At 48.0% G+C, this 24,264-nt stretch overlaps 1 protein-coding gene across 2 annotated transcripts in view; it reads left to right on the plus strand.

The window, feature by feature from the left end:
• The window catches only part of Sdk2 (sidekick cell adhesion molecule 2), a 274,696-nt gene that overhangs the window by 193,017 nt on the left and 57,415 nt on the right, over window positions 1–24,264 (plus strand). For both annotated transcript variants that reach the window (XM_034507500.2, XM_076935522.1), the window contains exons 13-24: window positions 3,286–3,462; window positions 5,417–5,553; window positions 6,472–6,619; window positions 8,760–8,900; window positions 11,083–11,264; window positions 11,746–11,861; window positions 18,937–19,132; window positions 19,287–19,385; window positions 19,710–19,901; window positions 23,193–23,314; window positions 23,880–23,989; window positions 24,071–24,221. In XM_034507500.2, the coding sequence (XP_034363391.1) occupies window positions 3,286–3,462; window positions 5,417–5,553; window positions 6,472–6,619; window positions 8,760–8,900; window positions 11,083–11,264; window positions 11,746–11,861; window positions 18,937–19,132; window positions 19,287–19,385; window positions 19,710–19,901; window positions 23,193–23,314; window positions 23,880–23,989; window positions 24,071–24,221 (1,771 nt within the window). The remainder of the gene's footprint in view (window positions 1–3,285; window positions 3,463–5,416; window positions 5,554–6,471; window positions 6,620–8,759; window positions 8,901–11,082; window positions 11,265–11,745; window positions 11,862–18,936; window positions 19,133–19,286; window positions 19,386–19,709; window positions 19,902–23,192; window positions 23,315–23,879; window positions 23,990–24,070; window positions 24,222–24,264) is intronic.

The raw sequence follows: 24,264 nt of genomic DNA on the forward strand, positions 1-24,264 counted from the left end.
CGTCTCTGTATATTTTGGATAACAGCGCTTTATCAGATATTTGTCATGCAAACATCTTCTCCCGGCCGGTGGCTTCTCTTTTTATTCTCTTGGCAATATCTGTGGAAGAGTAGAAATTTTTAATTTTGACAAAGTCCATCTTATCAACGCCTTCCCCACAGGGATCAGGCCTTCTGCGTAGTATCTGCAGTCAGCGCCAGAGGCCAGGCTTTCTAGATTTCCCGCTACCTCCTAGCAGCTGGGAGATTCCGCATTGTGCATTTAGGTTTGTAGCCAACTTTGAAATAAAGTTTTGTAACAGGTATGAGGCTTGTAACTACAGCTGGCTGTAGCCATGATGTCCAGTGGCTCCAGCATCATTGTTGAGGGGACCTTTTTTAAATTTTTATGCTCATCTGTTGATGATGATGGTGGTGGTGGTGGTGATGCTGATGCTGATGCTAATACTGGGAGGGAAATTTTACATTTTGGTGGGGGGTGGGGGGCATGAACACACATGGAAGTCAGGGGACAACCTGAAGGAATCAGTCCTCTTACCACCATGTGGGGCCTTGAGTCATCTGCTGGTCAGCAAGCACCTTTACCCACTGAGCCATCTCACCAACTCTGGTTTTGTGTCATTGAGTCTGTAACCATAGAAATCTGATTTCATAACGCAGAAACCATTTCTATAAAGGGCCAGGGGGGAGATGGCTTAGGCTTTGAGAGCCACGTACGTGGTCTTTGACATTGCTGCTCATCTCGCTCTGTAGATAATATGTCCACAAACGGGCATGTCTGTGCTACAGCGAAACCCTATAGAGGGGCTGGAGATGCAGCTCAACAGCTGCTGCTTTTCCGGAGGACACAAGCTTGATTCCCACCACCGGTGTGGCAGCCCACAATTGTGACTCCAGTCCTAGAGGATTCAGTGCCCTCTTCTATCCTCACCAAACACAAGACACACACATAGTATACATATACATGCATGCAAGCACACACTCATATACACAAAATACCAATAACAAGTCTTGAATTTTAGACAGTTTAGGTGTACAAGCATGCAATGGACCATCATCCCCTGACCCCACCGTGGAAGATACTGCATTCTGAATTGGCCTCATATTCACCCAACCTATTCTTCCATCCCTTGTATTTCTAATTAGAATCAAGTACCTATTAATTACATTCAAGTTCAGTAACAAATGCTTCCCAGGCAGGGACATATGCTCCCTGAAGCGTCATGTCCTGAAGCAAAGAGTGTCTGCTTGCCGTGGGTATTTCTTAAGCCGCAGTAACTCTCTGCAAATAGATCTGCGTTTAGGGAAAGCCTGTTCATTCCCCGAACGTTCGCAAGGCTGATTCTTTTCTAGGTAACGAGATGAATGGGAAGTGACTGGTATTGTCCATTTCTAAATCTATATTAAAAGCCCTTAAAATTAACTTGGCAGCTTCGCTGCTGATAATTTGTCTTTGAAGAAGCGGAGTGTAGGTAAACATTCTTCAGTGCGGGCGTTCATCACATCACTAACTACAATAGCAGATGAAAAGGAAGTACGTCCCACACTGGCAGTCAGTGAAGTGACAGAGGACTGTGACAGAACACCCTGCGTCTGGTTTCAGTCTAATATATGGTATGGAAATATCACATGAAAAAAGAGTATATGGTACTTTGCTAAGAAAAGACAGTTTTAAAAACAGGATGTATAAAAATATGGGTGACTGGATGGACAGATGAACTTTCGGGTAGGTAGATTCTTAGATAGGTAAGTGAACGGATGATGGGTGGATAGAAAGATGGAGGGTGGATGGATGGATGGACAGATGGATGGCTGGATGAATGGCTGGTTAGAAGATGGATGGATAGATGGATAGATGAATGGATGGATGGATGGATGGATGGATGGATGGACAATGGACAGATGAATGGACAGATAGACTGATGGATAAATGGGTTGGATAGATGGATGGACAGATGGACAGATGGATGGATGGATGGGGATGGAAGGACGGGAATAGATAGATGGATAGCCGCATAGACAAGTGGTAGGTAGCTAGATGGCTGAAAGGGCAGATTGATCACTAGAACTCATTGATCTAAATATTCTTCAGTAAAAGCATCAATGGCTAGCTCGTACTGGCCGCTTACCATATTTGACAGTCCCCTAAGCATGTTATACTGGCTTGACATGCAGCCTTATGAAGTAAACAGGCTCCACATGTACGAATGGCACGCAAAGTCAACGAGGCTTAAACAGACATACCCCAGGTCACATCAGAAGCTGCTGGTATCGGCGACAGCCTTTGACCTGAGCTTCCAACCGCAGGACACAGTATCGCTGCAGTCCACCAACAGGGAACCAGGGAAGAATCTAGAAGTAGGGATTGATGTTCCCGTGTAATCAGAGTCTCTCCCAGGACTGAAAACATTTTTCCTTCCCGTTGTCCTTTTCCGTTTTCCCCACTGTTTATCTTGAAATGGTTTATATGCTTCTGTCGATTTTTCTATTCAAACTCGGGGTTAAAATATCCCAGACATACTCTTCTTGGCAATCTTCCATTCTCTAACTCCGGGTAACTTGGGGACCCTGAGGTTGACCCAATACTGTCCCCAGGTGGCATCTTGTCCTTCTGAGAACTATAGTCCACCTTCCCCAGAGGGCACTGTATACCTCACCTCAGTGGAGGCAGCCCTTGGAATATGCCCGTGACAATGATAATGGCTGTGTTCGCTCCCTAACAACTCCGGAGGAGGTATTTCGTACTGTCATGCGCCAGCATGTGTGTCATTTCTCAAGACTCCCTTCGTTCCGACTGGCCAAGGCTAAAGTGATTTTTTTTGGACACTAAGGTCTATTTGTCACCGTGATGCATTGATCTAATGATTCCCCTCATAGACCAAATTCCAAAATGTAGTCCGCTCAGAAAGTTTGATTCCTTCGCCAGCTGTAATCTTTTAACATCTTCGGAGGAATTCCTTCAGCTGGCTCGTTCCCAGTGGCTGTTTTGCGATGGCTTCTGGCCAAAAGTAACAACATTTTGACCCAGATCTGAACCCAAAGTGTAAATGACCAGTAATGGCCTGCTGCTTGAATGCTCCCGGACCCAGCTCCTGCCACGGGACTGATTGACCTCCAGGCTCTCCCCAGGGAACATCTTCCTCCCATGCCCGGCTCCCAGCCCACAAGCCCAGTCCCAGAGGCAACACATGTAACAGCCCCCCACCTGCCTTGGGCACATACTCCCCACAGAGAGGCTTGGGTGTGGCCCACCCTGGACACTTTCTGACCTCTTCCTCTTCCATAGGTACGTGTGGGAGAAGGATGGGGCCACCCTGGCTGTGGAGACTAATCCTCGGATCCGCCTGGACAGAAATGGCTCCCTACACATCTCGCAGACGTGGTCAGGGGACATTGGCACATACACCTGCCGGGTACTCTCAGCTGGTGGCAACGACTCTCGCAATGCCCACCTGCGAGTCAGGTAAGGGCAAAGGAGGCATGTGCAAAGGGTAATGGCAGCAATGGGGTGTTCAGATCCAATTAGCTTCTTTTGGTCATGACAGAAAGCCGTGTATGACTAGGACCACCCAAGTACCCTAAAACACCTCCTCAACATCCTTCTAGGCCTGTCCCACAGCTCAGGGACACTTCTGTCAGGAGCAGAAGTCTTTGTAGGCCTTAGATGGGTCTCTAGTTCCAGAAAGAAGAGTTGGCAGGCATAAACAACTACTTACTCCAGACAGGGCACCGAGATGCCAGAGTCTAGCTTGGTGGACCAGTGAGCTTATCCGGCTGGCTTACAGGGGTATGGTTAACCCCAAGGCAACTGCATCACCAACATATCCCAGTCCAGTGTGGATGGAAACTTCCTCCTAGTTGCAAAAATGAGTTCCATTTGGAACAAGATTACACGCCTCCCTGGGGAAGGAAGGGCAGGAGGGATTAGTGGGGGTCTCAGGTGTGGGTCTAACAACCACCCTCTCCTATGACGGAACATCAACAGGCAATCTTTTTTTTATTCTTTTTATTGTTTGAGAATTTCATACATTCATATAATGTACCTTGATCAAGTCTACCCCCATCTTTCCCCTCCTACTCCTCCCTGTACCCCCACAATCTTTTCCTCTCAACCTCATGGTCTTTGTTCTTAAACCTCTTGAGTCTATTTAGTGGTGGCTGTATGGGTATGGAACCGTCTACTGGGGCATGGAAGCTTCTGCTAGGATCAGACCCCTAAAAGAAATTGGTATCTTTCCAGCTCTAGGTGGGACTCAAGCCTTTCCTCTTCTGTACTGAGATTTAGGCTGATTTGACCTTATATAGGTCTTGAACATATTTCCAAGATGGTCTGATGGCGATATGCCATTTATAGCTGAGCATGTCACAGTCTCTTCCTCTCTGCACATTGGCCAGCCATGGGTCTCTGTAATTGTCACCATTTACTGCAAGGGACAGCTTCTCTAGTGAGGACTGAAAGATGCTCTAATCCAGAAGTGTAAGGCTAAAGACTAAGGAGGTGGTTAATTTCTATGTCCACTTAGGACAATAAGTGTTAGATTCAACCCCCATTACCATGGGTTTTAGGCCCATTTAATGGCATCAGCCTGAGTTCCCTCTTGTGATACAGACCTTGAGTCCAAGCAGAAAGTGACTGGTCACTCCCATAACATCTGTGCCACTACTACACCAGTGAGCGGCTGTATCTTGCCAGGCTAAGTAAGAACATTGGTTCCTTTTCTTCCCTGGTGGCATATATTGAACCTTCCAGAGATGTAAACGCAAGCTAGTAGGGATGAAGCCTCAGGTTGGTACCAGCTTGATAATTCCATGTAATCCATATGGTCTCTTCGGCAGTAAGGTCTTACCATCGAGTTCTAGAACGTTAAGTGAGAGAAACGGCAACAACCTATAATGTAAGCTATGGGATCCCACTGACCAACCACTTGGAAAAAGATATCCCACACATGCCACTGGGCTTTTTATTGGCTAGCCTATAAAATTGTAGGCTGGTAAGTAGGAGAGGCATTGTGCTCCTATTAGAGATTAACCCCATTTAAACTCCTTTTATATGTGTATATTTGTATATTTTTAGGATGCTTCTGCAGTGGAAGGTTTCTGTATGGTAATCCTGTTGCAGGTCCTCTGTGGGTCGTCACAGCTGCTTAGATGAAGGGAGTAATGGCTGTTAGGCGGCCAGTGCCTGTAATCTAAGGATAGGATTTGGAAGGTGGAGGAAAACAGATCAGAGGTTCAAGGTTATTCTCTACTACATAGCAAACTGAAGACCAGTTTAGCATGAAGGACCGTATTCCATAACACACACCTAGTACACAGCATCGTGGAAACATAAGACCCTCTGAGTGTGCAGCTTGGCTGTCACCTGATGGCAGAGCATGGCACTCGGAACGGCCCCTCCACACACATCTCTCCTCCAGGCAGCTTCCCCATGCTCCTGAGCACCCCGTGGCAACGCTCAGCGCCGTGGAGAGACGTGCCATCAACCTGACCTGGGCCAAACCCTTTGACGGCAACAGCCCTCTGATGCGCTACATCTTGGAGATGTCAGAAAACAGTAAGGTCCCCACTGTCACCTTCCCTTGTCCACAAGCAGCCTGGGCGAAGTGGGTTGTGGTCTGTAAGGTCACTTGTGAGTCAGCTAGCTCTACCACCCTCTTCCTGGGCCTCTGGGCACAACAGATCTTCCCCCGGGGCAGCCATAGTTTCCTTGTGCCTAATGCTTACTTTTTAGGATTATGAGTGACCCCCAAACATATGGTAGACTATTATGACTGCAACAAGATTGGTGTGTCAGTGTAGCCTGTAGTCCCAGCATTTGGGAGGCAGAGGAGAGACAGAGTTCAAAGGTTGGCTTTGAGCTATGTAGGGTAGGGGGTTGTGTAAGACCTGGCACAACAGCAGCGGCCTCAAAGACAAAAGCTGTTGTTCTTACAAGTGCCCCACTATGATAGCCTCAGTAATACCCTCAGTGTGGCTTTTCCAGAGCCCACTGATTCAAGGGGAAATGGAGGAAGCTCATTTCCCATGAACCTCTACTTCCCCTCCACTTCCTCCCAGCTTCCTCCAACCCCTGGATCACGTGAGCTAGCGGGACCCAGAGAAGCTGATAGGTGACCTATACTGGCCCAAGTTATGGAGACATTCACTCTCCTTCCCACCCAAAGGAGAGGGATGGGGATGAAGGGTAGACTCTATCACATCGATGGCCTGCAAGATTGCTCAGCCAGTAAAAGTGGCTTGCTGCCAATCCTGATGACCTGAGTTCAGTCATTGGGAACCACATGGTGGACGGAGAAAACCAATTCCCTCAAGTTGTCCTCTGACCTTTATATGACACATGACACATACACACCCATAGATGTACACATATATACACAAAAGGAAATTAAAATTGAAAATTAATTTTTTAAAAAGGAGCATGTCCCCCCTCACACACAATGTCCCCCTCTACCCTAATCCTATGTGTCTGCAGATGCCCCCTGGACCATACTCCTGGCCAGCGTGGACCCAGAAGCCACCTCAGTGATGGTCAAAGGACTGGTTCCCGCTCGTTCCTACCAGTTCCGCCTCTGTGCTGTCAACGATGTGGGCAAAGGACAGTTCAGCAAGGACACAGAAAGGTAAGGGGAGCAGGTGTCCCCCTGAGTGGGACTCCACCTGCCTGCCTCCAAACTACAATGACACATGGGGCAAGCCACAGAGCGGGTCTGGCTCGGTGTCTCTCTGTCTTCCACTCTGTAGAATGGGGGAATGATGTGCTTAAAGGAAATGGCAGAGTTCTGTGTGTGCAGTGTGGTCCACGATCAGCATGAACAAGCTCGCGTCATTCCTACGATCATGAGCTGGGCAAATTCAAAGATTCCCTGGGTTCTGCTCAGTCCTGTGAGCTTCCATCATGGTTCAAGAGGACAGGAGGTTCCAGAGGGAAAGGGGGATCCTTAATGTCCATGTCTGATTCCAAACGAATGCCAGAGCCTGTGGGCATCCTCACAAAGCCCTCACAAGATGATGGACACCAAGGACAACTAGGCAATCCACACAAAAGCTCCTCACGGTGAACACATTTCTATGGAAGCTGGACTCTGCCTTGCTTACCCTGTGTGAGAAGCAAGGCACCTCTACTGGGAAAGCAGTCGTCATTTAGGATGTCGGAATGGCTATGACACAGTATAAGCACCAAGCTGTGCAGTTGGCTCTGCAAACGATGCTTTCCAAGCTGGATGAATTGGAATGGGCCTATAGTCTTAGTGTTTGGGAGGCTGAAGAAGAACCATGGATTCAAGCTCAGCCTGGGCCAAGCCATCTAGGGTATAGAAGAAGACCCTGTCTCAAAAAGACAGCAGCAGTGTGGCTTGGGGGACCGCTCAGGCATACAGGTGGGAGGATCTGAGCTCTGGCTCTCAGCAACTTTGGGTAAGCTGACCATGGAGGCCCCGCCTGTGGTCCTAAGGCTGAGGAGCCAGAGATGGGCAGATCTCTGGTCTAGCTAAAGCAGCAGACTACCAGATGTGATGGCACACACCTTTAATCCTGGCTCTTGACAGGCAGGGGCAGGCAGATCTCTGAGTTCAAAGCCAGCCTGATCTACAGAGTGAGTTCCCAGACAGCCAGGCCTACACAGAGAAGCCATGTCTCAAGCAAGCAAACAAACAAAGTAGACCTGTTGAGATGACTCAGCAAGTAAGGTTGTTCCTAAGTCTGATGGCCTGAGAGTTCAATCCCCAGGGCCCACATGGCGGAAGGAGAGAGAACTATTTCCTATACGTTGTCCTCTGACCTCCACATTTGCACTGTGGCACGTGTACACACACACACACACACACACACACACACACACACACACACACGGTAATAAGCACTATTTACTGAGTATCTACAATATTCCAGGCTGGGTTTGGCCCCCCAGGAGGTGCATTGAACAAGCAGGCGCCCAGCCCCTGGGAAATGTCATAATCACAACAGGGACCCTCAGAGTCCCAGGAGACCCTGCCCATTTCTGCTGTGCTTCCGGCTGCTCTGTGCGCCAATTTGTCCTCGTCCAGCATCTCTGTGCACATAATCCTGAGTCACCACAGGAAAGGTTAAACCACCCGCACTCTAAAAGCTGAGAGCAGACAGGACTGTTTGGGAAGCTATCCATCAGAGAGCAAAAACGTAAAAAAATAAAAATAAACAAAAAGGGAAAGGCATCCATCAAAAATAATTAACTTTTGTTTTTTAATGGATAAGTGTCAGCGGTGTGAAAAATACACTTGGGCGGAACACGGCGTTCCCCAGCCATGCCAGGAAAAGAAATGTGGTGCTTGGCTGCAGCAGACAGGCTGGGGCTGGGGCTCCTTCCCCTGAACCATGGCCACCCATCTATCCTGGGGCTCTGCTCACCCAGCAAGGGGGTCTAGATAAGACCCGCCACGGAAGCCTGTGGGAAATGACTGATACTCCTGTTCCTAAAACAATTATGACAGGCACAGTGGTAGCATGTGCCTACAATTCTACGCTCAGGAAGCTGAAGGAAGAGGGTTACAAGTTCAAGGTCACCTTGGGATGAAATGCAAGACCCCGGCTCAAAATTATTTCATTACTACTACTCACAAAAGGAAAGAAGTTCAGAGACATTAACTGAGCTGCCTCAAAGCACACTGCAAGGGTGCAGAATTACCAGGGACAGTATGTAGTATGGCTAGCCTTTTGTCACTTATTATACGCCTATGTAGGTGGGGTAAAGAAAGGTCCAATCATGCTTGCTGCTTTTTGCTCTAGGGTCTCCCTTCCTGAAGAGCCTCCCACGGCCCCTCCACAGAACGTCATCGCCAGCGGCCGGACCAACCAATCCATCATGATCCAATGGCAACCACCTCCCGAGAGCCACCAGAATGGGATTCTCAAGGGTTACATCATCAGGTATAGGGCCATTCTAGAGGCAGCAGGGCTCCCGACTGAAAGGGGTGGGGGTGGGGGGAGTGGATTAGAAAACAGTTCAGATTCATGGTCCATCCTTGCCAACACAAAGACCGAGGGATAAAAAAATGCCCACTCTGTAACCAGAAGGCTTACGGTAAAATTGCCAGACAGCCTGGGTTTGATGGAGCACAAGTGAAGAAACCAAGGGGCAAGAACTGGCTGAGAGGAGAAAGTTATTTTTCTGGTTCTTGCTGAAAACAAAGTCCAGTTCTGTAGACTTTTAAGCTTTGCATTTGACTAAGAACTGTTTCTCTAGTAACCTCTAAGAAGGCGTGGGAGCTGACCAAGCCAAAATACCCCTAAGTATGAACAGCTCAGTGTGAGGTGGTGAGTTCAATTCCCGGGACCCTCATGGTAGAGGGAAAAACCAGTTCCTACAGATTTTCCTCTGATCTCTACAAGCGTGCCATGGAATGGGCACATCCACGGCACAGATAAAAATAAAAGATTTTTAAATAATTTTTGGAGGTTGAAAAATAGTTCAGTGGTTAAGCGTGTCTGTGCTTGCTGGTTGTTCATCCAAAGGACCCGGGTTCAGTTCCCAGCACCCTCAGTGGCAGCTCATACCATCTGTAGCTCCAGTTTCTGGGAATCTAATATCCATTCTTGGCCTCTCTAGGCTCCAAGCACACACGTGATACACAGACATATATGCAGGCAAAACACTCATGTGCATAATTTTTTAATAATGTTTTAATTATCTTGGAATTTGTAGTTAGTGGAAACGCCCATCTGTATTCTGAATTTGGCTGGCTGCAAAATGCTTTTTCAAGCCTGTGCCACTTCCTTACACAGCAAGACCTCCGGGTGCTGCTGCACCCCACAGTTGAAAGAGCCCATGGTCCCGGCTACCCCATGGTCACTTGATTTTGCTATGATTTTGGGGCTTATCCTAAAAGTTCTCAGAATGTGGTCCCCAACCCCAACAGGCTCAGTGCTACCTGAACACTGGTGAGAGACCCTGACTGTCAAATCTGTCCCCAAGACCTCCTCCTAAGTGGATAGTCTAGCAGTCTGTTTTAACTAGCCTCTGGGTCATACTGATTCATGCTAAGGTCTAGCACATACCAGCTCTGGGCTTTGGGAGTATGAAGAAACAGTTTGGGGGCTCTGATTATGCAACTGTTAGACCCCAAAATAGGTAAGCATTATGCTTCTTCCTAGACCTAGTACCCCATTCACGAAAAGCACCCCACATTTGCTTGCTTCTATCCCTTCCTTTGTCATAGTTGGTTTGCCATGGGAGGTAGATATGGGAGACCCGTAACCTCCGGGGTTCTCAGTCTCCATTAGCAAAGGAGCCACTGTACCAAGGAAAGGAAGAAAATCAGCTAAACTTAGGGAGTACTTCCTGGTTCATGATCTCCAAAAATTGACACCTATGACACCTTCCCTGGGGACTCTCAGCCTCTGTGGTTGGCAATCTTGTCCGTGTCTTCCAAACCCATCAAAAAGATGGGATAAGAGGGGTGGTGGTGGCGCACGCCTTTAATCCCAACACTTGGGAGGCAGAGGCAGGCGGATTTCTGAGTTCGAGGCCAGCCTGGTCTACAGAGTGAGTTCTAGGATAGCTCAGACTACACAGAGAAACTCTGTCTCGGAAAAATAAAATAAAAATAATTTTTTAAAAAAGATGGGATCTCTGTGGCTCCGTTGATTAGAATGTTTGCCTAGCACGCATGAAGTCCTGGGTTTGATCCCTAGCCTCATATAGATTGGGCATGGTGTACAGCTCTGTAGTCTCAGCACTTAGGAAGTGGAGAAAGGGAGATTAGAAGTTCAAGGTTATCCTCAGCTACGTAGCTTGAGACCAGGCAACTTAGGCTATACTCCCTGGACATGTACTATCCAGCAAAGTAGCCGGGAGTCAACTGTCACAACTCAAAACAATTAAAACTATAACAAAGTCAAATTCATCCTTCATTTGCACAAAACCCATTGTCACATGGCCAACAGCATGAATTCTAGTGGTGACCCTATTAGGCAGTCCAGATGGGCGGATCAGTGGAGCAGTGGAGTGCTCCCAGAAGCATACAAAATCTTAACAGACAGTGCTGCTCTGGGCAGTTTGCCAAGCACAAGTCTATAGGCTGATTCAACCCACTTTCACCTCTTCCTTCAGATACTGCCTGGCGGGGCTACCTGTTGGGTACCAGTTTAAGAACATCACCGATGCTGACGTCAACAACCTGTTGCTGGAGGACCTCATCATTTGGACCAATTATGAGATCGAGGTGGCTGCCTACAACAGCGCCGGGCTGGGTGTCTACAGCAGCAAAGTCACCGAGTGGACGCTGCAGGGAGGTGGGTGGAGACAGGGGCCATGGAAGACCAGGTGCGTCCCTTTCTCCAGGTCCCTGGGTCTGTCAGGCCACATGCCTACTGGGTAATCCACATGTCCAGTTATGAGCACACCAACTCATGTGGCCGGCTTCACCTGGGCCTTCGTTATGGTGCTTAGGCGATATCTCCACCTTACACCTGGCTCTCCCGAGGAAGATGGCTGAGGGGAAGAGAAGAGAGTGGTTAGGAGTCATGTGGGAAGAGGCATAGGGACCTTCTGTGGTATTTCAACATTAACTGGGTAACAAGACAGCTTGGGAGGTGGATCAGACAAAGTTAATGAACTTGAATTAATCCACAGAGTAGGAGAGGAAGAGGGCCCTTGGGTTTGCCAAGCGTTGTCTATTGAGTCTGCCTGTGTCCTCTACCACATTGGACAAGATGAACCGGTACAGAGGTGGAGGAACCCCTCAGCTACAACCAATCTCTTGATTTCCTCTAGTTCCCACGGTGCCCCCGGGCAATGTGCATGCAGAAGCCACAAATTCTACAACCATCCGCTTCACCTGGAATGCCCCCAGCCCCCAGTTCATCAATGGTATCAACCAGGGTTACAAGGTAAGTGAGGGTCTCTTCTCTCCTTGGAAGGGAGCTGGGAGGGACTCAAGGTGTTATGGGTAAGGGTGGAGGACTCCAGGGAAGAGCAGTGAAGTCACTGTGGGCTTCTGAAACCCATTGGCACATGCCTCTCCAGCAGGCAGAGATCACAGATAAAAGCAGGTAATGCCCCCACCCCGTAACTTTCAAGGCTACATAGTGTGTCCTAGGAGAGCACACTGTGACCCGGCTGTCACCAGAAAGAGGCTGTCCTCAGTAACTCCAGCCACAAAGAAGGCCTGGATCCCTGGACATTGTGGTACTCCATCAGAACAATGCCCCAGTCACTCACTCCTTACCACCCACATACCACCTGCCAAGCAGGTCTGTCTCCATGAGCTGCACTTGACCCCAGACACTGTGAAGATAAAGCCTCAGGATTAGGGCAGAGTTGAATTAAAAACCCCAGCTTGCCTCTTGCGGACTGATGTCTTGGATTAGGGTGTGAATGTCACTCCATCTCCTTATACGTTCATGAGTACAGGTGATCTCATCCCCTCTTCTTGCAAAAGTGCCAGTCACACTGGGTGAGGGCCTGTCCCTGGTGACATCACTTAACTTTAAGCAGTACTTTAAGGGCCCAGATTCCAAACACAGCCACATTCCTGGAGTCCAGCTTAAAACTTCAGCACATGAATTCAATACAGGCACGGTCTAGCCACCGACCAATAGAAGCATCTGAGTTGTAGCCAATGATAGCTGGTTTTCTGGCCATTTAACTGCTGGGCATCAGGACTTCTCAGTCTTCCTGTCCTGTATCCCAGGCCTGGGGTCCCCTTCTCCTCATGCAAGGAGTCCTCTGAGTGATGCCATACCACGTAACATAGGCAAACGCCACGTTTGGAAGCTTCTTGCCCTCAGCAGAGGGAGGCAGGTAAACAGATGTCACAGGGTCATTTCCAGGTATGAAAAGAGAAACAGGGAATTTAAGGGGCTGGGGAGCCAGGAGAAAGGAGAGAAAACGACAAACTGTGGGTTTTAGCTAAGGGTCCCCGTGATTTCAAGGTGACAGCTACCATATCCGTAAGTCCTCTGCACTGAGGCTTCCGCGTGCACCGCGAGGACAAGTGTCTGCACCGTTAAGACTGTGAGCTTGGGAGGCTGGAGAGGAAAGGAGTGAGATCATTTGGCAAAAAGAATCTTGTAGTTGTGTTAGAAACAACCTAGGGCCCAGAGCTGGAGCCACTGGGTCAATCCCACGAAGGCAGAGAGCGCTGGCCAAAAAGAGTCTTCCCGGGATGGGGGAGGGGGGCTGTGGCCCGAGCTTGCAGTTGCTGACTGGCCAGGAAAAGGCTGCTAATTGGGACTCTAGGGGGAGGGGGAAAGAGGTCTGCGTGGCTGTGGAACACAGAGGCCGAGCTGGGAACCATTAGCTTCTGGCTGCCAAGTCTAAGCACAAGTTTTATTCTACATGTGGGAGGGATAAGCTACAAGCTTCTAAGATGAAAAGCCCACCCCACCCCCCAAGAGCTCAAAGGCCACCAAGTGGCCGGGACAACTAGGGCAATAGCCTGTGGTGACCCAGAACAAGAAGATACTGCAGAAGCCCCCAACCCTGCTTAATCCCAAACTCTTCCCCTTGTCTATACTGTGCAAATGGGCTTGTGACCATCAGCTGCCCAATATTTTGGGCTCATGGGGCCGTAATAAAGTATCATATTTAGGGGGACTTAGTCAATATCAGGCAACCAGCGACATACTCTGCTCATTCTCTCATGCAAGTGACTTTGAACTTAAGATCCTCCTGCCTCCACTTTCCAAGTCCTAGGTTTATAACATGTCCCGCCACATCTAGTCTACGCAATTCTGGGGATCGAACCCAGGGCTTCAGCCATGCTAGGCCAACACTCTACCAACTGAGCTATATTCTCATCCCTGTGGTTTATTGTAAAATGACACCGACAGCTTGTTTTCGGTTTTGTTTTGAAGTACAAATGAATAAAAGTTGAGGTCTTTTGGCTTTTTCGGCCTTCAGAATAGGGGGATGCAATGGTTGTCCCATCTGTACATGTAATCAGAGAAGAGTATCCTTTAAATGATTAGAATGTTCAGACATCTACAAGAGTTGGGGGAGGACCACCTAACACCCATCTCCAGCTTCAAGGTGACCAAGTGACAGTCCGGTTTGTCCCTGGACCTCCAAGTTCCTCCCAGCCCTTAGCCCATCCTGGGGAACTTGCTGAAGTGAATCCCGGCAGTTCATCACACCGTCTATAAATGTTCTTGTAGAAAAAGATTCTCTACAAGCTCTCTCTATTAAAAACAACCATACCTAAAAATGTCAGCCATTCCATTATTATACATCCTGTCCTGTGAGCCTCTGGGTTTCTTTGACTGCCTCCCAACCAGTTCCTGCTTCTCTCTCTCTCTCTCTCTCTCTCTCTCTCTCTCTCTCTCTCTCTCTCTCTCTCTCTCTCTCTCTCCCCTCATGATTTATTTGGTGAAGAAGAAACTTAGTCATTCATCCCATGCATTTTCCACAGGCCTGAATTTTGCTGATTGCCTCCCTGTGGGGTCATTTAACTCATTCCTCTGAGTCCTGTATCTGCAGTCAGTTGGAATGTAGAGCCAGTGGCTGACTGGATTCAAGTTTGTTTGATTACCTTTTCTGCAGGGAGGTGGGGGGGTCCCTCCAGGATGCTGTGTGTTGACATCAGAAGGTGCAAAGTTTGATTGTCTCTTTAATTATGAACCTGGTGGCCGTGAACAGCCCTTTGTAGGGGTTGTGATTTTTAATAGGAGTTACAAAATGAGGGTGGAAATTTTAGTCTTGATTAGCTAAAATGCCTTCAGGAAGGAAGAAATGAGGTGGGGAAAGAGGGAGGGAGGGAGGAAGGGAGGGAGGGAGGGAGGGTGGGAGGGAGGGAAAGAGGGAGGTGGGGAAAGGAGTAAGAGAGCAGGGAGAGAGGGAAGGGAGGAGGGAGGGAGGAAGAAGAGAAGGAAGTCAAGAGACTGGAAGGAAGATGATGTTTCCCTCTGTCGGTTTTCTACCATCTGAACTCTAGGTTCATTAGGAAAAATTTAAAACTCCATTCTTTTCTACAGCTTCTCAATTCTTAGCAGTTTAAGTGGCTTCCTAGCATTTTCTAAGGTGACAGTTAAGTTTGAGTTGGAGAAGGTGTCTTTGGCTCCATTTCACTTTTAGCATTGTCATTATGTACTTAAGGATTCCTAAGTACATCTGTTGTGCTCTGTTCCCACTGTGGTTATTATCCTTATTATTGCCAAATCATCACTGGTTCCTTCAAGTTGGCTCCTGAGTCTTTTTCAGCAAGGTCCCAGGCACCTCTGACAGCTACCTGGCTGTCTGGGACAACCAGACACTTCAAGCTATATGAATGTATATAACATTTGCATACAAAGTCTGCCAGGGTTGGCAGGGCAGGCCTGGAATCCCAGCCATGCAGGAGGGTAAGGCAGAAAACCCACAAGGTCCAGGACTGCCTGAGCTACAGCATGAGTTCAAGGGTGCCCCAGTTTGCTGTCCATTGCTATGATAAAGACCATGACCAAAAGCAACCGTGGGAGGAAAGGCTTTCTTCAGCTTACAAATTCTGATCATAACCCATTATTGAGGAAAGCAAGGGCCTAAACTTAGAAGCAGAGACCCAGAAAGGTGCTGCTTGCTGGCTTGCTCCCTGCAGCTTTCTCAGCCTGTTTTCTTATACCACTAGGAATAGCTGCCCAGAAAAACCAGCCACAGTAAGCTGGAGTTAGTGTGTGTGTGTGTGTGTGTGTGTGTGTGTGTGTGTGACACACACACACACATATCAATCAAGAAAATGCCCCCACTGATTGGCCTACAGGCCAATCTGACAGAGGCATTGTGTCAATTGAGGTTTCTTCTTCCCAGGTGGCCCAGCTTGTGTCAAGTGACCAAAAAAGCCCCCCCCCCCAAAAAAAAAAACCCAAAAAAAAAAAAAAAAAAAAAAAAAAACCTATCGTAAGACCAAAACGAGGGACTCAGTGAGACCCTGTCACAAAATAAAAAGCTGGGGTATAGTCTAGTGTTGAGATGACTGCCTGACACATGTGAGTCCCTGGGTTCAAACCCCAGCCCAGGGTGAGGAAAAAGAATCTCTTCATTGTACCTGGCAGGGGTCAGACATTTTCCCAGGGAACTCCAGATCTCGGGAGATAAAAACAGTAGATACCATGACGTGTGGCTACTCGGACTGTTTCTTGATCCAAAGATAACATTGTTTCTAGACTCTTGGTTGACAGGAAGAGGGAGAGTCTCTTAAATGCACATGGACAGGGCTGTCTTCCATCTCAAAAGGACACACAAGTCAGGCGTGATAATACTTGAAATCCTGGCACCCAGGCAGTGGAGGTAGTAGAGAATACCAGAAGTTCAAGGTCCTCCTTGGCCACACAGCAAGTTCAAGGACAACCTAGGCTGCATAAAACTCTGTCTTTGAAAGGGTTTTTTTAAATGTGTACTGATGGTTTTCATTCAATCAAGATTGCAAGTTTCCTCGTAAGCCCATTGGCCTTTTGTTTGAATCTTTTTTTTTTTTTTTTTTTTTTTTTTTGCCACAGTAAAAATCTAGTTCTTACACAGCTTCCTTGGTACCAACAATCTCATCCCACAGATGCACAATAGTTTCAAGAGCAGGAGTATAATGCTACTGACCAATAACCCCAAATTATCAGCATCTTTTGTGGTGTTGGGATGTAACCCAGAAGAGTCATACTTCACGCCACTCCGCTATGATGTCTTTGAATAGTTTCCCTTGCTGTAATTTGTCTACAGCTCGATACCCTATTAGGCTCATTGGCTTCACATTGTTTTTGATTTTTAGGGATTGATTTTTTTTTAATTTAATTTTATCCTATAATTATGTACAATATTTACTTGATTTCAAAGTCAAATCAACAAAACAAATTTTTAAGAAAATCAGTCTTAGTCTGGAGAGATGGTTCACTTGCCATGCAAGGCCAACCCATGTTACAAGCTGGGCACAGTCACCACTCGCATCCCTAATCTCAGCAGAGCCTTACCAGGACAGGGGAGGCAGAGCAAAGGGAGCCACCAGGAGCTGGCAGGCCAGCCAGCCTGGCATATGCAGCAGTGAACAACAGGAGACACTGTCACAAGCAGAGAAGGCAAGAGGAGACACCCAAGGTTGTCCTCTGAACTCCACGTGTGCACAGTAGCACACCCAAGCCTACACTCACAAATACACACATACGCATCGTAAACACAGTAAAGAAGGAAGAAGGGAGGGAGAAAGGGAGGGAGAAAGAAAGGAAGGAAGGAAGGGAGGGAGGGAGGGAGGGAGGGAGGGAGGGAGGGAGGGAGGGAGGGGCGGGATCTCTTGCTATCTCCCACCTCTGGGTGAGCTATAAATTCACCAGTAGATTTAATGGATGATATGAGAGCATTTATTAATAAATCACCTGTCAATAATTGGACCCACCAGCCCGAAACAGAACCTTCAACAACGTGTGAGCCTTTGGGCAGGAGGGTGGATACTTTATACCCAAACCATAACACTGAGAAATCTGGGGGACTTTGTGACCCTTCAGTTTCGTGCCCTGGAGGATGTGTGTTGTTCATAGCAGTCCTGGGCTGCTGTGACCCTGCGGCCATTTTTGGTCTCAGCTGTGAAGCTGGAGAGAGAAGCCAATATGGCCGGTCCTCAGAATCACACTTTCCTCACCTTGTGCATCCTCATAGGCCATTTTTTTGTGGGTAAGACCCAATGATACTATTTTAAGACATCTGTAAAGGAACTCTTTTTTTCCTTTATTTTGTTTAAAATGGTAGTGACTGTGATTAGCTTAAGACCAATAAAATAATATTTACCCAAATTTTACACTTGCTGGGGAACACACCACACAATTAATTCCAACAGCATAATTAATTCAAATTTACATTAATTAAATTAAATTAAAACATTAAACTCATTTCTTCATCTACTCCAAGGAAGTTGGGCAATTTAATTGCTATGAAACAAGATAACTAAAATAAAGAGGATATTTAACATACTTATTAAATGCCACTTAGTGTTTCTGATTAGTATTTTTAGGGTCTAATTAGTGTCTAATTAACTTGCTATAGGCTATCTTTTCACAATACCAATTAAATTTCAAAACATCCTTTATAAACATCCGGCCCTAAAAAGGAGAAGATTAAGCATTGTCACGGGCATGAGTTAATCAGGAGACATTGGCATGGTATTGTTTTATATCTATAAATACCCGTGCTTATTAAAACCCTTCAAGTGTAGCTTTTCACCATTAATTGCTATTTAATCAACTTCAAATAAACGAGAAAATCTCTGGGACCAGCTGCCATTGTTGGAGACAGATGAAGGGACCAGAAAACAAGAGCAGAGGGTAAGAGGGCAGGAGAGGAGGGGCGGGCACAGGATGAGGAGGAAAAGCAGCCAGGCAAGCTGTCAAAAGATGGAGAGAAAGTACAGAGGGAGATGGGAGAGAAAGCATGGGGTCCAGGTGGGGTCCCTTGCCATCGCCCACCTCTGGGTGAGATGTAAGATTAACTACCTGACCTGGTACAGATGTAGGACAATAGCCATTGGCGCGGCTGTGGCATCCGACCTTGGTGAACCCACGGGAAAACTAGCCAGTTGGAAAGCAGAGGTAGCAATTCCAAATCTCAGCTTCTCCAAGCTGTGTGATGTAGTACGGGTGACTTGGCCTTTCTGAGCCTCCGATTCCTTGTCTACGCACTAAAGGGATGGCTTCGTGGATATGAGACCTGTGGTCACCCGGGGCTACAGGTTTAAAAGAACCCCACTTTGGTACACAGCTCTGCTGTAGTCACTTGGAAGGAATTTTTTTAACTAAAGGGGAAGCACCCCGTACCATGTCTTACCTGTGTCAGAGGCTCAAGACACCCAGAGCATCAGAATGCACATGGAAGTGACCTAGATCCAGCAGCCTCAGTGTTACCTGGCTTGTCTCTCTAGTCCCTGGGCTGAGGAACCACTGGACCAGTGTGCCCATTGGCCTAACCTGTTGTAGGAAGCTTCATTTTCCCTAAAACGTCCTTCTGGTTTCTCTTCAGCTGATTGCCTGGGAGCCAACCCAAGAAGAGGAGGTGACCATGGTGACTGCCAGGCCCAACTTTCAAGACAGCATCCATGTGGGCTTCGTGTCCGGTCTGAAAAAATTCACAGAGTACTTCACGTCGGTGCTCTGCTTCACCACACCAGGAGATGGGCCTCGGAGCAGCCCCCAGCTGGTGCGCACCCATGAGGATGGTAGGTGTCTTTACCCCCAGCTCCACTCCCACCACCCCAACACAGACCCTTGGGAAGTCCCTGGGCATCCAGGAATACATGGGCCATCCTGCATAGAATGACCATGCTCTGACGCTAATGGGCACTGGTGGGTGGGGGACCCTTTTGGGAACAGTGCCTGGACCTGTGGGACACCTGAGCTTCAATGACATCCTGGACACCTCTCTGAAGGTCAGCTGGCAGGAGCCTGGAGAGAAGAATGGCATCCTGACAGGTAGGCATGATCATGTTCGTGAGCCCAAGGGTGGGACAGTAGGTGGCTGGGGTTACCAGCTAGCCTACCCCCTGCCAGCTGCTATCCAGGCATCCCAACTGAGCTACACCCTCAGCTCTTAGCTTCTCCCTTCCAATCTACAGCACATCTCAAGGCTCCTGCTCCACCTCTGCAGGGCCTCAGGCTTTTAAAGACCCCAAGGGTTTATCACCATGCATTACTCTGTCTGACATCCCACTGATGTCAGGAATACGAACTGGAATAAGGGTCAAGGTCCATGCACGATCTCAACCCAGCTCATGCTACCACTGTGACCGTTGCCAGGGTACCGGATCTCCTGGGAAGAGTACAACAGAACCAATACCCGTGTGACCCACTACCTGCCCAACGTAACCCTGGAGTACCGAGTCACGGGCCTCACAGCACTCACGACCTACACTATAGAGGTGGCCGCTATGACCTCCAAGGGCCAGGGCCAGGTGTCAGCCTCTACTATTTCATCTGGTGTGCCTCCAGGTGGGTGCCTCCCATTAGGATTCCTGTCTCTGCTCTTCTAAACAGCACTCACTTTTGAGAGGACTCTGGTTGCCTAGTTTGTTGATTAGTTAATTGGTTAGTTGATTGATGGATGGGTGGGTGGGTGGGTAAGTGGGTGGGTGGTTGTTTGGTAGTCAATTGGTTGATAGTTGGTTGCTTGGTTGCTTGGTTGGTTGATTGGTTTGTTGATAGTTGGTTGGTTTAAAGTTGGTTTGTTGATGGTTGGTTGGTGGTTAATAGGTTGGTTAGTTGATTGTGGTAGTTGGTAGCTGGTTGTTTGGTGGTTTGGTAGCTCGTTGGTTGGTTAGTTGGTTTATTGGTGGGTAGTTGGTTAGTTTATTAGTGGTTGGTTGGTTGATTGGTTGGTGGGTGGTTTGTTGGTTAGTTGATTGGTTTGTTGGTTGGTTGTATGGTTTGTTGTTGGTTGGTTGATTGGTTGGTTAGTTGGTTAATTGATGATTGGTGTTGGGTGGTTGGTGGTTAATTGGTTGGTTAGTTGGCTGATTGGTTTGTTGGTGATTGATTGGTTGGTGGTTGGTTGTATGGTTTGTTGTTGGTTGGTTGGTTGGTTAGTTGGTTAATTGATGATTGGTGTTGGGTGGTTGGTGGTTAATTGGTTGGTTAGTTGGCTGATTGGTTTGTTGGTGATTGATTGGTTGGTGGATTGTTGGTGCCTATTTGGTTAGTTAGTAGGTTGGTGGTTGGTTGGTTGGTTAGTTGGTTGATTTATTTGTGTTAGGTTGGTTGATTAGTTGCCTTATTAGTGTTTAGTTGGTTCGTTGGATAGTGGGTAGTTTGTGGCTATTTGGTTGATTAGTAAGTTGGTGGTTAGTTGATTGGTTTGTTGGTGGGAGGTTGGATGGTTGGTTGGTTGTCGGTTGGTTGGTTAGTGGATGAGTGGTTATTGGTGAGTAGTTAGTTGATTGGTTGTCTGGTTGGTTTTTTGGTTTGATTGTTTTTTTGTTTTGTTTTTTAAATTCAGAGTCTCATTCTATGGCTCAGGGTGCCCTTGAACTCACAGTAGTCCCATTGTATCTTCTCCTAAGCAACCAGAATTACAAGAATGAGACACTGCACCAAGGTTCCAGTGTGTTTTAGGAGACAAGTCTCACCATCAAACCCATGCTGGCCTCAAACTTTGCAATACTCCTGCCTCAGACTTCCCGGTGCTGAGATTACTAGTGTGAACCACCATAGCTACCTTTGGAGGGGTTCTGTCTTGGGGTAATGTTGATTTTCTTCCACTGGGTTCTTCCCTTTGCTTATCTCTTGGGTCCAAGGCCCTTCCCTAAGCAGACTTGGATGCCATGACCTCAGGCCCTAGCTGAAGAACTATATGGCTTACCATCCCTTCCCACAGCCCTGAACACAGGAGAAACACCCAGACTTCACCCTCATCCCTGTTGTCCACTCCCTGCACTCCTCATCCTATAGTAGACTCCCTGCCAGGAGAATTCAAAGAAAGAATTCTTACTGTCCACACTGGACAGCAGCCCACGGACAGACTTTTTTATTGCGGACAAATAAGATGGGAATAATCTCAGTCCCAAGCACAAACACTAAGCAAGTCAGGCACCACCTCTGTGCCTCAGTTTCCCTATCTGTACACATACAGAATTGGACCAGGTCACCATGTGGTCCTCTCCAGATCAGAAAGGCTGTGGCAGCCAGACTGCCTGGACCAACCCACTAAGGTGACCAAGACACCTCAGGCTCCTTCAGCCCCCACTCATAATAGGTATCGGTGATACAGGTAGATGTCTGTCTGGGACTTCCCAGGCCTAAAGCTACAGGCTGTCTATGCCTCCTCACTGCTGTTCCCTGCCATGTGTGGGCATTACCATCACCATTATACCAAAACATAAAACAGGGAGGTAGATGCTGTATCAGTAGCTTCCCTTGATACTGAGACAACAACAACAACAAAAAAAAAATGCCTGACAAAAGCAAAGTAAAGAAGGAAGGGTTCATTCTGGCTCACAGTTCAAGGGTACAACCGTCATGGTGTGAAAGTCACTTCAAAGGGAGCTCATAGCTGGTCACATTGCGTCTGGAAGCAGAGACAGACAGACAGACAGACAGACAGACAGACAGACAGAAAGAGATGGAGAGATGGGGGGAGAGAGAGAGGCAGAGACAGAGAAAGAGAAAGAGGCAGAGACAGAGAGAAAGAGAGAAAGAGGCAGAGACAGAGAGAGGCAGAGACAGAGAGACAGAGAGAGGCAGAGACAGAGAGACAGCAGAGAAAGACTAGTGGTCGGCTCCATGTCTCCTTTACATTCAGCCAGCCCTCAGTCTGTAGAATAGTTCCACCTGTAGTTAGGGAGGGTGTCCCCACCCCAGCCTAACCTAAAAACTCCCTCACATATGCCCAGGGGTTTGTCTCCTAGAGGACCCTAAACCCTGTCAATTTAACTATCTCAGTTGCTCAAAGACACAGTCTATAATGGTAGAATTAGATTCAAACTGATGATGGTTTAACTGTTTGCTTTGTTGATTGGTTGGGTTTTTGATACAGGATCTCACAATATACCCTTACACTGGCCTAAACTTCTGTAGTCAAGGCTAGCTCCAAACAGTACAGAATCTGCATTCTTTCAGTCCATCCTGAGACCCATGAACTTCTGACTTCCTGGTTGATAAAGAGGAGAGGCCTCCTGTCTGCCCCGACCCCAACCCTTCTAAACCTCCCCAGCAGGCTGGAGAGATGGCTCAGCGGTTAAAGGCACTGACTGCTCCTCCAGAGCTCCAGAGTTCAATTCCCAGCAACCACATGGTGGTTCACAACCATCTGTAATGGAATCTGATGCCCTTCTTCTGGTGTGTCTGAAGACAGCTACAGTGTACTCATATAAATAAAATAAATCTTTAAAAAAATAATATTAATAATAAACCTCCACAGCCATCACTGGCTATAGAGGGCTGTAAGGCCATGTGAACGGAAAACGCTGTGATCCAGATATTTGTGCCGAGCCTAGATTGATTTGTGCAGTTTTTCATGTATGTTGCTTATTGCCAAAACTTCTGACAGAAGCCCCCGGCACGCACAGCTCCAGGGGGTCTCTGTTCTCAGATCTGTCCCAGCCTTCCCAGTATGAATGTGATGCCTATGTGACATAAAATCAGTGTCATTGTCAGTAAGCCTTGGCTGTGCTTCTCCTGGGATGTCCCCAAGAACAGCAATCGAGCTGCTCAGGCCCCTCCCTGCCACAGAGTCCTGCTCCCAGGGAAGCCCCCTCTTACTTTTTTTACCCTACCCTCCTTTCTCAGAGCTTCCAGGGGCACCCACCAACCTGGGCATCTCCAACATTGGCCCACGATCCGTGACCTTGCAGTTCAGGCCCGGCTATGACGGGAAGACATCCATCTCCCGCTGGGTGGTGGAAGCTCAGGTAAAGCCTACTAGAGGGGACTCAGACAGCTCCCCAGACAGCTTCAGGCAGCCCTGTGAACATCCTGTAAGGCAGCAGTTTTCAACCCATGTGTCACAACCCCCATGGGGTTCCGTATCAGATATCCTGCATATCAGATATTTATATTATGATTCATATGATAGCAAAACTATAATATATATGCTAATAGCAAAATTATAGTGTATATGAAGTAGCAACGAAAGTATTTTGTGGCTTAGGGTAGGGGGTCACCACAACATGAGGAACTGTATTAAAGGGTCACCACATGAGGAAGACTGAAAACCACTGTACGTCAGGGGGGGTTCATTGAAGCTTTACAAGTACCTGGTATATCAACTGGTCTTGAAGTCAGGCCTTAAAATTAGTTTCTACCCAGCCTGCCGTGAGGTCTTAATGCAGGAGGACTCAGAGCCACCCTGCAGTCAGTCATGGCCTTTAGACCAAGATGGGGGTTGATGCCTACTCCATGCCTACTAGGAGCTAGGGTCCAGAGCATCCCGCTTGGCCATGGCAAGTTGGACAACTTCTAGGTTCTGTTCTCCAGGTGGGCGTGATCGGGGAGGGAGAGGAGTGGTTGCTGATCTACCAACTCGGCAATGAACCGGATGCACGGTCTATGGAGGTGCCAGACCTCAACCCCTTCACCTACTACAGGTAAGGCACAGGTGGGAGGAGCCGGGGAAGGGAGCCGGCAAGCCCCTCCATACCTTGCTCATTCCCTCTATCCCACCCCAGCTTCCGTATGCGCCAAGTGAACATCGTCGGCACCAGCCCACCCAGTCAACCTTCTAGAAAGATCCAGACCCTCCAGGCGCCCCCAGACATGGCCCCAGCCAATGTGACTCTGCGCACAGCCAGTGAGACCAGCTTGTGGCTCCGATGGATGGTAAGGCTCCCTCAGGGGCAGTGGGACATTCACAGGACAGTCC

This window comes from Arvicanthis niloticus, chromosome 6, assembly GCF_011762505.2.
Source record: "Arvicanthis niloticus isolate mArvNil1 chromosome 6, mArvNil1.pat.X, whole genome shotgun sequence".
Classification (NCBI taxonomy): Eukaryota; Metazoa; Chordata; class Mammalia; order Rodentia; family Muridae; genus Arvicanthis; species Arvicanthis niloticus.